Below are 15,676 nucleotides of genomic sequence, written 5' to 3'. Positions count from 1 at the left end.
CTAATTAGATGCATTCATTAAACTTGCCGCTATTCTATTTCTTAATGCTTCTATCTCATGGGATCCTTCAACTTGATAATTTTGGTATTCTTCATCATCATCATCACTACTATCGCTCTCTTCACAATAGTCCCTGGGGTCATCAAAATGACGATCACGTTCAGAATACCTCCGTATGTAGTTATGAAGAGCCATTGTAGCAATGACAATCTTCACTTGCTTATTGAACGGGTAATTAGGCATATCCCTTAAAATTGCCCATCTTTTCTTCCATACCCCAAAAGTTCGTTCAATGATGCTCCTAAGAGAAGAATGCATATGGTTGAACACCTCTTTATGACCCGTTGGTTCGGGACCCCTACGAAAATCCGGGAGATGATATCTTTCACCTTTATATGGTCCCAAATAACCTCTCATTTGTGGGTACCCCCCGCATCTACCAAGTAATATTTTCCTGAAAATTGAAAATTTTGTTTTGTATTGTAATAATTATACAAAGCAAGTATGTAAATTGTTATAAATAAGTATGAAGATTACCATTTGGAGGCTTTGAAAAGTTTAAATTTGGATTCCATAGTACGGATAAAAAAACTCTTGTATCATGTGCAGTACCTTCCCATCCGGCACAAGCAAATGTGAATTGCATGTCAAAATTACATGCAACCATAACATTTTGAGTCGGCATTCCTTTCCTACCAATGTATGGAACTTGATCCGGAGGTGGTATTGAAGCCTCAACATGTACTCCATCTATGGCACCAATACAATCCTAAAAATAATAACATAGAAGAAAACCGCTAACCTACACTTATAGTTTGCAAACACTTATAGTTTACAAATAAGTTAGAAGACGAGTCAAACTTTACCTTAAAATAAGGCATGTATCTTGTATCTCTCCTTATTTCTTGGGGAATGCCACGAAACTCCGAATCCATTGGTTTGATAATATCTATTGCCATCTTACATACGATATCTAACATAACACCAAAATATCTACTAACAGTCTCACCAGAATGTTGAAATCTCTCTTGCGCTAATCTATTTTTCACACCATGTCCCAACATATGCAAGAACATTCCTAATATTTCAATTGCATTCATTTTCCTTGAACCTTTCAATCCATAATTAGTTTGCAAGTCATTTCATAATCTATAAAAGACATCTTTGTTCATCCTAAACATTCTATAGCATCGCACATCATTTCCTCGTAGTACGTCCATCAACCAAATATTACCTGTTTGGGAAGAATTCATACACGGAGTTTTGTGGACATATTTTAAATAATATGTTTCAACAGCTCTCGCTACAGCGCATATAATTACACCATCCTCCAAATCCTGAACATCATCATCAGAGGTATTCATATTGAATGTACACCTGTAACCTAACACATAATTCAACATTCCATAAGTCATAATCCAACAATCACTAAAGAGTTCATAATCCGACATTCATGAACAAGTCATAATCCAACATTTAACAAGAAATCATAATTCAATATTCAACATATAATCCAACATTCAATAAACATGTAGCAAGGTTGAATACATAATCTTAATGCAAAGTACAAACCACATATATAGTCCTAATTCATAGTTTTAGGGTTTTAGCTCCTTATTTTTCTTTGTTGAACATATATTTCAACCAAGTTAGTTGGACTTCAGGATCTTTCATCGTGCCAAACACCTCTCGCTTCTCTGCACTACAAAATAAACATGTAGCAAACAGCCATAACTCGCTAGGTGGCTCACAACCAGGCAATTGTGCAACAGTCGCTAACACTTCCGGAATACCATTGCCTATATGCAGTTTGGACATCAATGAGTTTGCAGAACTCCTAGTTTCATAAACTTCAACAAGACGGTCAATTTGACCACAAAGTTTTGCAGCACCTCCAATTTTTTTCCCTTTCTTATCAACCTTCTTCTTTTGCAATTCTCCTTGGTTAGCCGCTCTTTTTTTTCCCTTCCTAGTAGCTTGCCTTAGATCCTACATAGTCTCAATTTCTTCCGAATCATCTAAATCAATTTGTCCTATAGATTCCTCTCTTGTCCATGGTGGTAGTATCCCAGATGAAGGTGCCCATGCATGTTCACCAGTAGCAACTGTGTTCGAGAACATCCTATCTAACTTGTCCTCCATCTCAGGACTAATTCCCTTTTTTCGCAACCTTGCATATTCTTTGTTTATCTACAAGTAAGAAAGAATATGGTTAATACATATTGCATGATATCATAATATTAAAAGATAAATACACAAACCTTAATTTTATTATTCCACGACTCCTCAGAGGCATCAACGGTACCCTTGCTCGAATTCCACCTTAGGCCAGTTTCTTTACCAACTAGCTCTTTCCACAACTTCCACTCATTTTTAAGTTCATCCCACTTATTTTTCAGTTGCTTTCTTTCATAATTATGCCCTGTCTCTGCCTTGAAGTTAGCTCTAATATTTGCATATCCATTTTTGTCAAAGTGAGTGCCCGGATGATGTCCAGCCTCAACCTCCTTGATGCATACATCACAAAATATAGATATATTGTGAGCATTTCATGTAGCTGTAGGATTTGACGAAGATGCCACCTTGTTTGCCATCGATACCAACTAGTTGGGGCTTCAATCTGTGCTTAAAGCTGCTTATATGTGAGTATCATTTAAACCACAGTGCAGATACACAATACAAGTGAAAGGGTTGTATTATGTAAGGACTCAATTATATGAATTACACCGGATTAATTCTATATTAGAGGGAAAACTAAAGGTAGTTATCAATTCAAATAGAAGGCAGTTGTAACCTACACAAACTGACAGCAATTGCATCTCTGATATGGAGATGCAGTTGCAGCATATAAAATCGATTATCGTTTTAAGCACTGTCATATTGGTTTAGTTGTAATCGATCCTTATACATATACTTGTCTACACATCCTACAAAGCTTCCAATATCTCTCTCACACAAACACATAAACAAATTCAAATTCCCAATTCACATCTCACGATCACCAAGTAGCAGAGAACAAAAGAAAAATTGATGTAACAATTGAACCAAAAATGAGAAATAGCAGCAGTCAGAAGCATGCTCAGGAATTCCATTACACAAAGGCAAATTAAAATCAGCAACAATACAAATTAAAAGGGAAGTAGAAGAAAAAAATGGACTTCCACGGAAAAACAATCACCACGGAAGAACAATCACAAAACTTAGGTGTACAAGTCTCAGTCAAACCAAACATAGAACACTCCCTCCCTTTTCTGTCTCTTTCTTAATTAGGAACTCAATCTCACATATGAATCACTACAAAAGACAATAAATTTGTGGGCAACTTTGCCCCTGTATTGATCTATTCTTTTTAATGAAAAACTTTAGTGGTTAACAACAAACGACTAAATAAGCATTTAGGTCCACATACTTTTTCCTTTTATTTGAGGGAGGGGAATGGTGAGTGACAAACTCTTGCCATGTTGATGCAGCCTAAAAATGGGAACCACCAAGGAAAAAACAAGCAGACAGAAATATTGCACCACATGTGAATCATTGCTCATATAGTTTAAGTGATCATAGCAAAATTCAAAGTAAAGCACAACTAGTGTGGTTCTCCAACTAAATTAACTAGGAATTAAAAGTCATGATGGGCTGCAGAACACAGCATCTGAAACTAAATTAACCATAAACTATAACTTTCTTAAACAACTGGCTTCATAACAAAGGTTCATAACATGAATGTGTTAGTTTTCAAAAAGTATAACACCAATATTGAGCTCTCCATTAACCTAACTATAGAAATGTGAACTTCGATTTTCATTTACCATCGTATCCATACCTTCCCCACCAAAACTTCACACTGAGTTAATATAGGCAGTAAATATTTTCACAATCATAGATATCAATGAATTCGAAACAAGTGTTAACTCGTAAGAAGCTATCGCTTATTGACTCCAGTTGGTCACAACAAATGCAACAAAATTAAGCACGGAAAACAAAAAACCCGAAATTTCGACTACCAACCTCATCACCCGTTCCCGCTTAACTAAGAAGATAATGAAATCTACTGCTACTCTCGGAATCTTACTAACACAAAGATTTCTTGGACATATATATTCAATAATCTAAAAATTGGGTCTAAACATGAATCTACCACTAAACCAGTTTTTCTGTTTCGGTGAGCCAGTCGGATTCTCCCCAGCACATAGAGCACTCTGCACATATAGCATACATCATACAACATACATATTCTCCTCAGCGTACAAATTTTCTTGTCTCTCAAATTTTCTTGTTTCCTCCACAAACCCTAATTTTTTCCCCAATTGTTTTCTCCATCCCCAGTTTTCTCGACACCCATACACTCATCCCTTTGCTCTTTCCCACCCCTCTTTCACTCTCCCCATCCCCAAATTAAAAAATCCAAACAAATAAATAACAAAATTTTAGAGAAGAGAAGCTTACCAGAGGAAAGAGGGAAGGCGACGGCGATAGAAGGAGGGAAGGCGACGGCTGGCGCTGAGACCGACGGAGAGAGAGGAAAAGGAGGAGGAGGAGAAGAGGTGCAGCTGCAGGCAACAGAGGAGAAGATGGCGATTTCAGGAGGCGTGCGAGAGAAGAGGACGTGAATGTGAGATTTCCAGGAGGGCGTGCGAGAGAGAAGGCAGAGAGAAACGAGGGCAACATTGGTAATTTGAAAATTTCATTAAAATAATTATTGTAGCTCCGTGTTTTGAAAATAAGCTGTTTTCTGAAGCTGCTATTTGCAACTTCTGATCAGCTTCAGGATTTGGGCTTTTTTTCATCCTCAACTTTGAAATAAAGCTGTTTTCCAAAGTTTACCAAACACCAAAATTGCTACCAGCTTTTTTTCACCCCAGCTTTTTTTTTAATCACCTCACTCCCAAACCTGACCTAAATGTCTTCCGTCTTGCACCATTGACTTCCAAACATCGTTTGAGGCACTTATGTCTCAAACAAGTTGTCCACTAGCAAGTAACCAGTCCCTCCGAGTTTTGGGATGTGTTGCATTTGTCCATCTCAACCCGCCCCAACGACAAAACAAACTTAAGCCTTGTGTCTTATGTTATGTATTTTTAGGCAATGCCACTGCTCAAAAGTGATACCGTTTTTATCAACCTCCAACCAAGAAAATATTTGTCATTATGGATATAGTTTTTCATAAAATGGGATGTATTATGGATATAGTTTTTCATAAAATGGGATGGATATAGTTTGTCATTATGGATATATTAATTCGAACCTTTGATTACATTACAAAAATGCAGCCATCAATCATGGATGCTGGGCTGCATGAACAACATCCAACACCCACAGATGATAGATTACATATACATCAGCTAATGGATCAGTTTTTGAATTTTGGGCCAAGACTCCAGCCCTTAAGTCCTGGGCCTAGACAGTGAGGGGTGCTATAACCCATGACATCCCAGCCAACGCACCAACCTCATACAAGGACATAAGCATCAAAATCTAGGCCTGGATATTAAACAGCACAACATGAACTGCAGTAGTCTATTCCTTTAGGCTTTTAGCCCATGATGACTGGGTTCCTCAGTAAGCAGCCAATCGAATATGGGTGTGTGGTTTCATATGATTTGAAGCACAGCTCCACACCAAAATCATTGATGTCAGTGACGTGTTCGCTGATGATACTCATAACCAATCGCCTATCACTTAGGAAGCTCCACCCCTCAGTCGTCTTCCAAAGAAAATTAATCAAGGTATCCCTAAACCTACCTATGAGGCTAATCCTAAACATAAACACAAATATCATGTGAACGAACCAAACTTAGAGTTAGGGGTGAGATATCCATTAAACAATTATGTCTTTACCCGTCATCTGTTAGAATCAAATAAGTCATTTGGATATCAATTATCTACTATATCTATTCCCAATTGTGCAAGGAAGCCCTAGCAAACTCCCATTAGATATGCATAGAAAAAAGGTGTATAGGCTTCGAAAATCATTGTACAGGTTGACGTAGTCCCCAAAAGCGTGGGTTAGAAGGTTTACCAAGTCTATGAGAGCATTTGGATATAAGCAGAGTAACTGTGATCTCATGTTATTCTTGAAACGTTGAAATGGAAAGCTTACAACACTCACTGTATATATGGATGACATGGTAGTTACTGGCAATAATCCTCATGAGCGTGTAACCTTACAGAAATATCTATCCACATAATTCGAGATGAATGATCTTGGGTCTCTAAAATAATTTTCTAGGGATTAGATGTCAAAGGGCACGTCATGAATTTTTTCTATCACAAAAAGAGTATATTCTTGACCTGTTAAAAAACCATTATGTTAGCATGCAAATCCATGACTACACCATTGGAAGAAGGAATGAAGCTCAGTATTGACCCAAACCAAGTACCAGTCGATAAAGGAAGGTATCAACGAGTAGTGGGAAGATTAATAAATGTGGCATATACTAAACCAGACCTTGCTCATACACTGAGTGTACTTAGTCAATATATGCATGATCCAGGAGAACAACATATGAATGCGATTACGAGGATATTGAGTCATTTGAAAAGAAGTCCTAGGAAAGGGATTTATTCAAGAAAAATTGTCATTTCAGAGTTGAAGATTATACAGATGCTGACTGGGCTAGTTCAAATGATATGCGCTCAACATCTGGTTACATCACCTTTGTTGGCAGAAATTTGGTTACTTGGAGAAGCAAGAAGCATGATGTAGTAGTGAGGTCAAGTTTAAAAGCTAAGTATAGAAGTATAACTCTTGGTATTTGTGAGATTTTATGGCTTAAGCTACTATTACAAGATTTGGATGTCAAGCATAGTCAACCTTTGTGATAATAAGGCCGCTCGTGATATTGCTCACAATCTGGTGCAACATGATAGAACCAAGCATGTAAGGTTGACAAGTTCTTTATTAAAGAAAAGCTAGAAGGAAAATAATTGAAGTGCCTCAAACCGGAACAGAATATCAAATAGATGACATTTTCACCAAAGCGGTTTCTAGTGAAAAGTTCTCTAAGTTTCTAGACAAGTTGGGCATGTGTAACATACATGGTTCTAAAGAATGCTAGGCGTTAGTCGGGCGGCGGACCGGGGCCTAGTGCCTAGGCGGCTAGGCAGACTAGGCAGATTAAGTAAATTTATTATATATCTTTAGTACTTTGGTGAATTTAATAGAATGAGATGAAAGTTTAAATGAGTACAAACCTATAGCACGTTACCAAATATATTTTATAGATCATATAAATTTATAATAAATTTAATAAAAAAATAAAGGTGTCAATGGTGTAAATGCATTTGGACAACAATTAAAAAAAAAAAGAATAAGGTAGGGGGGACACTTGGACACATAAAATGGAGGGAGGTGGGGCATCACACCAAACACGTTCAGTTAATTTGGGTTAATTGGATGCTGGTTTTCCCATTTTCATTGGGCATCAATTTTAAAAAGAAAAAAAATTTATGAAGAGGTGAGACCACGTGAGAGGAAGAGAGAGAAACTCTTCTTCTTCATCGGGTTTCAGAAGCAAATACCAGATAAACTCCTGCATTCCTCATTCCTCAAGCTCAAAAAAAGAAAAAACAATTAGAAGCCCAAACCGCCTAGGCCATCTAGTCGGCTGCCTAGGTCAACCAAGCATCGCTCAAGCTGCCTCGGCGCACGCCTAATCCCTCACCCGATTTCCTTTCGACTACCTATTAATCCCTACGGCTGGCCACCTTCTAACGCCTAGGCACCGTCTAGGCCAATTTTTATAACATTGGTAACATATTTGCACCAACTTAAGGGGAAGTGTTGACTTGTATAGTTTCCCATAATTATTTAGAGTTTTCTAGTTTATGATAGATCCTGTGGAATTTGGGCAAACAAATAAGGCAACTACACCTAGCTAATAGATAAGGCTTGGGTTTTTTTTATCATCATGCAAAGCACGAGCTACAAGTGTTCAATAATCAAAGTGAAGGGGGAGGTGTCACTTAAAAGGAAAGATGAAAATTGGTTTGCCACCTCCAAACTGGAGTGCTCTCCAAGTAGTCCTATAATTACTCATTCATCCTTTCAAATGCAAGCATGCCAATCCTTTCATTTGGCCAACACGTGGACACCAATAACTAAATAAATTTGAAACATATATATTTGTCTATTTAATCAAAATTTCTTTAATTACTAAATAAAAATAAATAATAATATTTAAATATAGGTTTTCATAGGCAACATAGCATTAAGTGCCATAATTCTCAAAAACAAATATAAGAGCTTCGGTAGCGGTAGTCCTTGCTTCCGGGCCATATTCAAGCTGGTCGAATAAGGATTTGAACTTCGAATTTTCCTAGAGGACCTGCCCTGCAATAGGCCCTTACCTTTAGGAAAGGTAACGCTCAACTGCGTTGGCTTTCATGTTAGGAAAGCCATACAAAGTCATAGCCATAATTTCCTGGTTAAATAGTTGCTATTTTAGGGCTCCTTCGTATTCTTCAAGCATATCAATGGTGAAGACCTCGTCACCTAGGCTTGGGGCAAAAACCATGAGATTTGCATCCTCATTTCCTCATCCCTCAGCTTAAAGCCATGAAGTATCATAACTCTGTGGCTTGGTGTATTTGCACCAGTAACCATTTTCCATGTTCCCTGAAGATTCCCAAATGGTTTCCGGTGGTTTCGGATTGTTGATCAACAAGTGGTAAACATCGTCATCTCTGGAGTATGTGATGAAAGCTGTTATCTCTTTCCCTCATCGCTTTGGCAAAGGGTCAGTGTATATGGCTTGCGTCTTGCATGACAGCTTTAGCGTTCCTTCACAGATTTTTTCATGGAGAATTTTTCGAAAAATTTGGCATATAATAAAGGGATGTCCCACATACTAATGGTAGTGATAGTACCTGGGATCCTTTCTATCTTTCTTGGAAGAAGTTTTTCGCAAAGTTTAGCATATAATAAAATGATGTCCCACATACTAATGGTAGCAACAGTACCCAGGATTCTTTTTATCTTCCTTGGAAGGGGTTTTGTATGACTAGGGCAGCTTGATGGCCCCATCTGCCAGCATGGTATCGAGGATGGCTTGAAATTCCTCGTTGCTGCACTCTAACGGAGGATAGATTTCCTTACCACTTTTTATTTCCTTCCTTTTTCATGGGTTGTAGTCAGATCTGTCATCCATGGCTAGGGCATGATGAGCTTCCTTCTTGTTAATTTCCAAGATCTCCCCATGGAAGGCTTGACTGACAAGTTGGTCCTCCTTACTGCTTCCAGAAGCCTCGAGAACTATCTGGTTTTCCTTACAATGTTGTTGATACATATCTCCACAAGAGCTTCCTCGTTCTTCTTGTCATAACAGTCAAAGGCGAGGTCTCGAAAACGTTTAACAAAAGTCACCAGATATTCCCAGTGCTTTTGCTGCATGTTGTTGAGTTGAGTCGTCATGACTCTTTCCTTATGCTGGAAGTATTTTTTATTAAACTTGCCTACCAGCTCTTTCCATGTCTTGATGGAATCTGGTACGAAGGTGGTGTACCAAGTATAGGCACTCTCAATTAGGCTTTTTGAGAACTCCCTGAGATGTAGGTTGTAGTCGCCGACATGAGGACCCAAAGCGTCAATGAAACAACTTATATGTTCCTTAAGGCTACCCTTCCTTCTGTTAAAGAGAACAAGGTTGGGAGTCTCGTACCCCCTTAGGATATAACATGTGGAGAACGTTGGTTTTGTATGGTGGCTCAAAGACATATTTCCAGTCCTTTAAGCTCCTGTGTAGCTCATTTTCGAGCATGGCTATGATGTTTTCTTGAGTGACAAAGGATGGCTCCTTCTCAAGACCTCTGCCAGCAGCAACAGATGACTCTTCCTAAGAAGTTTTTTGCCTGGGCAAGCAGTCATTGTCACTGGCTTTCTCGCTTGGCATCGAGATTGAGTTTTTAAACTCCTTCACAAATGCATCAATTTCTTTTTAGGCTTTACCCAAGGCATGAATGGCTACGATGATGTCTGGCATGTCATATTCATCCCGGCTTTCTTGGCTTTCATGGCGTTGGCCTTTGCGTTGAGACTCGTCGAACCGAGAAGTAACCTTGCATGCGTCTAAGGCGTTGCCACTCCTGGTAGTGTTCCTTTTGGATCTTGGAGCCATCAAATCAGGATTGCGACCTGCACCTAGCAAAGTCGCCAATTTATGTTGGGGGACTTTTAGGTCAAGGTGGACTTGGGCTTTAAGAATGTCCTCTTGTCTCTTTTGGTACAAATTCGTAACAAGTCCCGGGATATCTTGAAAGAGTTAGCTTGTCTTAAGAAATACCCCGGTAACATTAACAGTTCGAAGATAGCATGAATGATTAAGATAATGACTTGCTCAAGTAAAGCGTGGTGTGGAAGCTAGAAGATTATCAGTTTACATGAGAGAGAATGGATTTGCATGGTTGCATGGCATTCTTTACTGGATAATCTGGGCTTTCCTAGGATGATAGTAAGGTTTCTAATAGCTGGGATATTTGATGCAAAGCTGTGGAAATTACTAAGTTGCATGGATAGTGATGCTTGGGGCTTGGAGTATCCTTTTGGGCTAAGTGAAATTTTCTGGGCTTCTTCCTGGATGGTTCTCTCTCACTACGTTTTCTCTATCTCCTCATCTATGTTTTTCCAATCCCCTATTTCTGTGATGGTTTCTCCCTTCTTATGTAAGTGAAGGGTTCTTCTATAGGCTTAAAGAATCTCCCTTTGTGGCTTCGTCTTTTTTTCCTTTCTCCCTAGCCCTCATATTATTCCCATTTTGGTGTAAGATAGCTGCACTGTTGAGACCTGCAGTTTGGTTTTTTATGAGACGCGGCTTTCCTAGGGCAGCTTTCTGCAGACGCTACTTCTAACACGCCTCATGGCTTTCGAGCGTTGGTTGTCTGTGCAGGCTGGGAAAGGAAAGTCAGCATTAAATGCCTAACTTGATGGGCTTAGCATGCATTTAATGGAAAAATCTAGTTTAATCTTAACTAAGGGAGTTGGCTTGCTAGGGAAAGGGATAAACTAGGTTAATTCTCTCTCAATGATGCCTACGTGAAATACAAATGGTATGGGCTTGGATCTTTGGACTCCCAAGCAACCTAAAGTCTTCCATGACCCCGATTCCACGTAGGCCCGATAACCTTCCGTAACCATCCACACCACAATCCACTTGACAAGCCCCGAATATATGACTTGGGCTTAGCATGAATTGTGGCTAAGGAAGCATGGCGTGATGAATAGGCATGAGCATGGCATGAATTTCTGGCTTAATCACTGTGGCATAACATGTTTGTAAATATATTCCTCATCGATCCTGTGCCTTGGCATGTGTTTGGGCTTGAATAAGGGCTTTGCATGACAATTGGGCCTTGAGACTTGGCTGGGTTGTTGTGTGACATTTTTGGGCCCTAACAACTTATTTTATATTTTATTATTGTTTTACTTAAGCACCAAGGATTTAGCCGCCCTAGTGAGCTATAAATAGGAGCTTTGCTCCATTGTTTTTGGAGCATAAAAATTAGACAACATGCATCGAGGGTTCTATGTAGTTAAAAAGAGAAAGGGTAAAGAGAAAGAAAGAAAGAAAGAGAGTTTAGGGGTTATTGTTCAACGTGTGGAGATAGTTTATTTAATTGGTTGCAAAGCTTCTTGTCTTTTGATAAATGTGAAAATCACGAGCTATTCTGGATTTTCTCTGTTTACAAATTTCAATCTATTTTCAAGTCAAGCATCTTAGCTTTCGGGAAATGTTTTGATGAGTTTATATACATTCTATGTTGAGTTACTTGAGATTGTTCATGAAGCATGAGAACTTTTAGTGTTGGGTTATCCGAGGATAAATGTATGGCACATGGGTACATTATGGTAGAATGGCCAATTAAGGGGTCACATGTAAGTTACATATTATGAAGGATAACCAACATGTGAAGGGATGATATGATATGGCAAGATATGGCATAAAAATTGAGATATAATTATACTATGCTATAGTGCAAGTAAAACAACATTGATTGACTGGCATATTATATATTCTACTCACTGCGTGACGGTGGCTATTGCTCACCCTTCACTTTGTATTTTACAAATGAGTTATTTGGCAAGACAGAGGCTAGAAGAGTTGAGGTTGTGTTAGATGGGGGATTTAAAATTTTGATTTATTATTGTACACCTTGTAAGGTTTTCTAGATCATTTGTATAAGTGAATTTTGTTTTTCATTTTGATTTTATTTTTTATTTGCACCAGGTACGGGATTAATTTTTCACCGCAGGTCAGAGGTGTGACGCATGATTCAAACAATTCCTTTTTGAAACTCTTTTTTTAGCAGCCTTCTTCCCAATAGGCCTCAGGGTTTCTTGGGTCGGTGTGACCAATTCAGTTGGGTCTCCAATGACAACTTTTCAGTAGTTGATTCATGTAGGGGATTCGTGTAGGGGAGTCTCCTTTAACACAACTTGTGTATCACTAAGTAGAACTTTGCATTTCAGGGAATGATTCACAATGTTCCAACATTTGTGCCTTGTGAAAGCTTTTTTATTTTCAAGATTGAACCATATTTATGCTTGTAATTGCTAAAAAAAATAGAAAAAAAAATTGTGAAACAACATAATTAAATGATTACTTTTAATTGCCTAAAGGTCTAAACAATAACATATTAATTACATTTTAAATTTGTTAATAATAAAATATTATTACCTCACTCACCAGATTATCGCCACTTCGATAAATTTCCTCTACTTTTACGAAGGCTTTTTGCCAAGCATTCAAATCTTTATGTAGATGTTTGTACCAACTCAACAGAGATTTACTCGGTCCATAACGTGCCCTCAATCTTCTTGACAAATTTGTGCATAAATTCTCATCCACATTTATTGCACCTTCACCTCATTTCCGGTGACTGGGTCATGAGTAACAAGCACCCAAGCCTCAAATAAGCAATGCCTTACCTGGTAGACCAATTTACCTTCTCACTGAATTTTTTTTTTTTTTAACCAAAGGATTAGAAAAGTGAAAAACAAATATAGGAGATTGTAATAAAAAATAAATATTGATTTGTGATATGATAATTGAAGAAGATGATTGGGTATTTATAAAATAAAATAAAATCTTTTTTTCTATTTTTTATAATTTTTTTATCATTAGATTAGGGCTGGTTTGGTATTGTTGTGCTTTGAAAAAAAACTGCTTCTGTCGTGTTGTGAGAATAAGCTTATTTTTGCTGCTTCATGTTTTCAGCTTTTTTTTCACTCAAAACTGTGAAAATAAGTTGTTTTTAAGTGTTTACCAAACACCTTTTTTAGCACAGCTTTTTTTTATATCCATTTTTTATAAAATCACCTCAGTATCAAACTAGTACTAATCCTAGCCGTTGGTTTCCTCACTCATTTAAAATTAGAAGCACCATGTTGTGTTAGGTGACACAACGGTCTACTTTTCATATTTTTTTAACTAAGAAGTCCAACGGTCTAAATCATTAGACCTTTAGAAATCCACCGATTTAGGCGAATCCCACGGCTCTGAGTTGCTTTTTAGTTGCGGAACCCGCTATCAAATCTCTGACATCATGATGACGTCGCCTTATGCTAGCAGAGGCTCAAAGGCCTGGCAAAGAAAGGCCGGGCATTCCAACGGACTTGATGGAGCCCAGAAACTGCCCTCCAATATTTGGGCTGCTGAAGCTACTTTAGTGGATTTTGGGCAATAGAATCTCCCTTGACTTTGCCTTTCTTGGACCAGTGAAAGTGGTCTTAAGCGCCTCATAGTCCCAACTGATAAGCTCATATTTATATATATTTTACATCAAATTAACTTGTCTTTTCTTAGTTAGTTCCTTATATTTTTGAGCTATTTACTTTGTTTTTGTGTTTTGTGGGATTTGTCAAGCAAATAAAAGAAAAATAGCACAAGTAGGATTTTTAGTAACAAATTCGTCAAAACTGCCTGTGCAGATCAGCTGACTTTGGAAGCAAGTTTCGAACCGCTCAGAATGAATTAGAGAATGAACCTTATATACTTAGAAAGCTACGGATGTCTATTTTCTGGAGCATTTCGCGGATTGTTAATAGCATTTTTGTAGAAGAAGTTATGGCCGTTTTAACACTGAAAGGTTTCCAAGACGCTGTGCAGTTTGTAACTGCATTGAAGGCAATAAATCCAATAAAACTTGCAGCCAAGAACAAGCCAGCTGATATCTCCTCAAATATCAGATGAAATGGAATTAAAGATGAGGATTAAGTGGGAGTAATTGGCATAAAGTTTGCCCAAAGAGTTACAATTGTTTTACAATTTCCTCTCACTTATTGTCATCACTAAATGGCTGTTAGTGGGGTGAGTTATGGAGCAGAAATGGGGCAGCAAGCATGGGCATAAAGGCTGCAGGTTGCAGCAGCAAAGGAGAGTTCTTGAGAGAAAAAAAGATAGAAAAAAAAGGAAGGAAAGGAAGGAAAAAAAAGCAAGGCTGCTGCGTTGAGAAAGGAAGGAAAGGAAGGAGGAAATCTTGGCATTCTCTTCTCTCGGTTTTATCTTCTCAAACTCATGTCTTTCTTTTGGTTTATTTTGAGAACTATGTGTAACTAATTTTTTAGAGGTTAGGGGCTGTTTTGAAGCCCCGAATATGATTGCAATTTTGTTATGACATTTCGTTAAATTATTTTTATGAATGGATGAAACTTGGTTCACTACTTGTCTCATTGATGAATTCTTTATTTGTTTTCTATGGATGCATACGTAGTAAGCATATATAGGATTCTAATGCTATGAGTATGTGTGTGCCTGCCCTTGTCGAATGAGGACCTACATATGTTCTAAAGTAGTACTTGTTAATTGCGATTAACATGTGAACCAATTTCTAGGATAAGTAAGACAACGCCAGTACTTACGATGCCTTGTGATGACTCAAACTCTTTTCGTTCTTAATGATTTCTACTTGTTAAATCTATGAACACGCCATTCTAGATTGCATGTTAGGGACTAAGTTAAGTTGAAAACGCCATTCTCTTAACATACTACGTAAGAAAGAGTAATAGGTTGAGTTCTAACATTGAGCCAACTTGAGCATCTTCATCCGGAAATAAAAGAAATTTGAATGAAACATAACATGTTTGCATGATTATTTGGTGGTGGATAGCAATACCCTTAACTCGTTTTTCTTAATTTGTGAACTACTTAAAATTTGTTTCTATCCTGTTTTTGTTCGATTTAATTTAAATAGAAAATCAACTCCAAAAATCCCAAAAATTTGTGTGAGTGTAGCTTTTTGTGTCTAGTATCTACATATAAAATTTCGTAGACTTTAGATGTGTATAAGTCAGTTTAATAATTATTTTTCGGTGGCTGGTCAGTAGGGACAGCAACCCAGTTTTTGTGACATTTTAGGTAGTTAGATAAAACAATCTTCTGCGGGAAAGACCCTTATTTTCATATGCTATAATTGACAAATCTTAGTGTTAATAAGGAAAATCAATAGGACATTTGTGTGCTACTTTGTGGTGTGCTTTTAATCCTATCACCAACCTGAGCACATCTCTTATACTTTCTTGCAAGAGAAGACACATTCTACACCATTCACTTAGCCAGCCTTTGGTCCTTGACTGATGGGCATGCAATATGATTCCACGAGTAACTTTTAACAATTCTTTAGGTTGACCGAGAGGCGGAAAATTCGTGCAAACCATTTCTATAGAGTGAGACTCAATCTTGGCAAC

At 37.8% G+C, this 15,676-nt stretch overlaps 1 protein-coding gene across 1 annotated transcript; it reads right to left on the bottom strand.

The window, feature by feature from the left end:
- LOC114821362 (uncharacterized) lies at positions 1-417 on the bottom strand. Its single transcript, XM_029093440.2, has one exon. The coding sequence runs from the start codon at positions 415-417 to the stop codon at positions 1-3; it is 417 nt and encodes a 138-aa protein (XP_028949273.2).
- Between the last annotated feature and the right edge of the window lie 15,259 nt (positions 418-15,676).

This window comes from Malus domestica, chromosome 15 (assembly GCF_042453785.1).
Source record: "Malus domestica chromosome 15, GDT2T_hap1".
Classification (NCBI taxonomy): Eukaryota; Viridiplantae; Streptophyta; class Magnoliopsida; order Rosales; family Rosaceae; genus Malus; species Malus domestica.
This window is presented reverse-complemented; position numbering and strand designations above follow the sequence as displayed.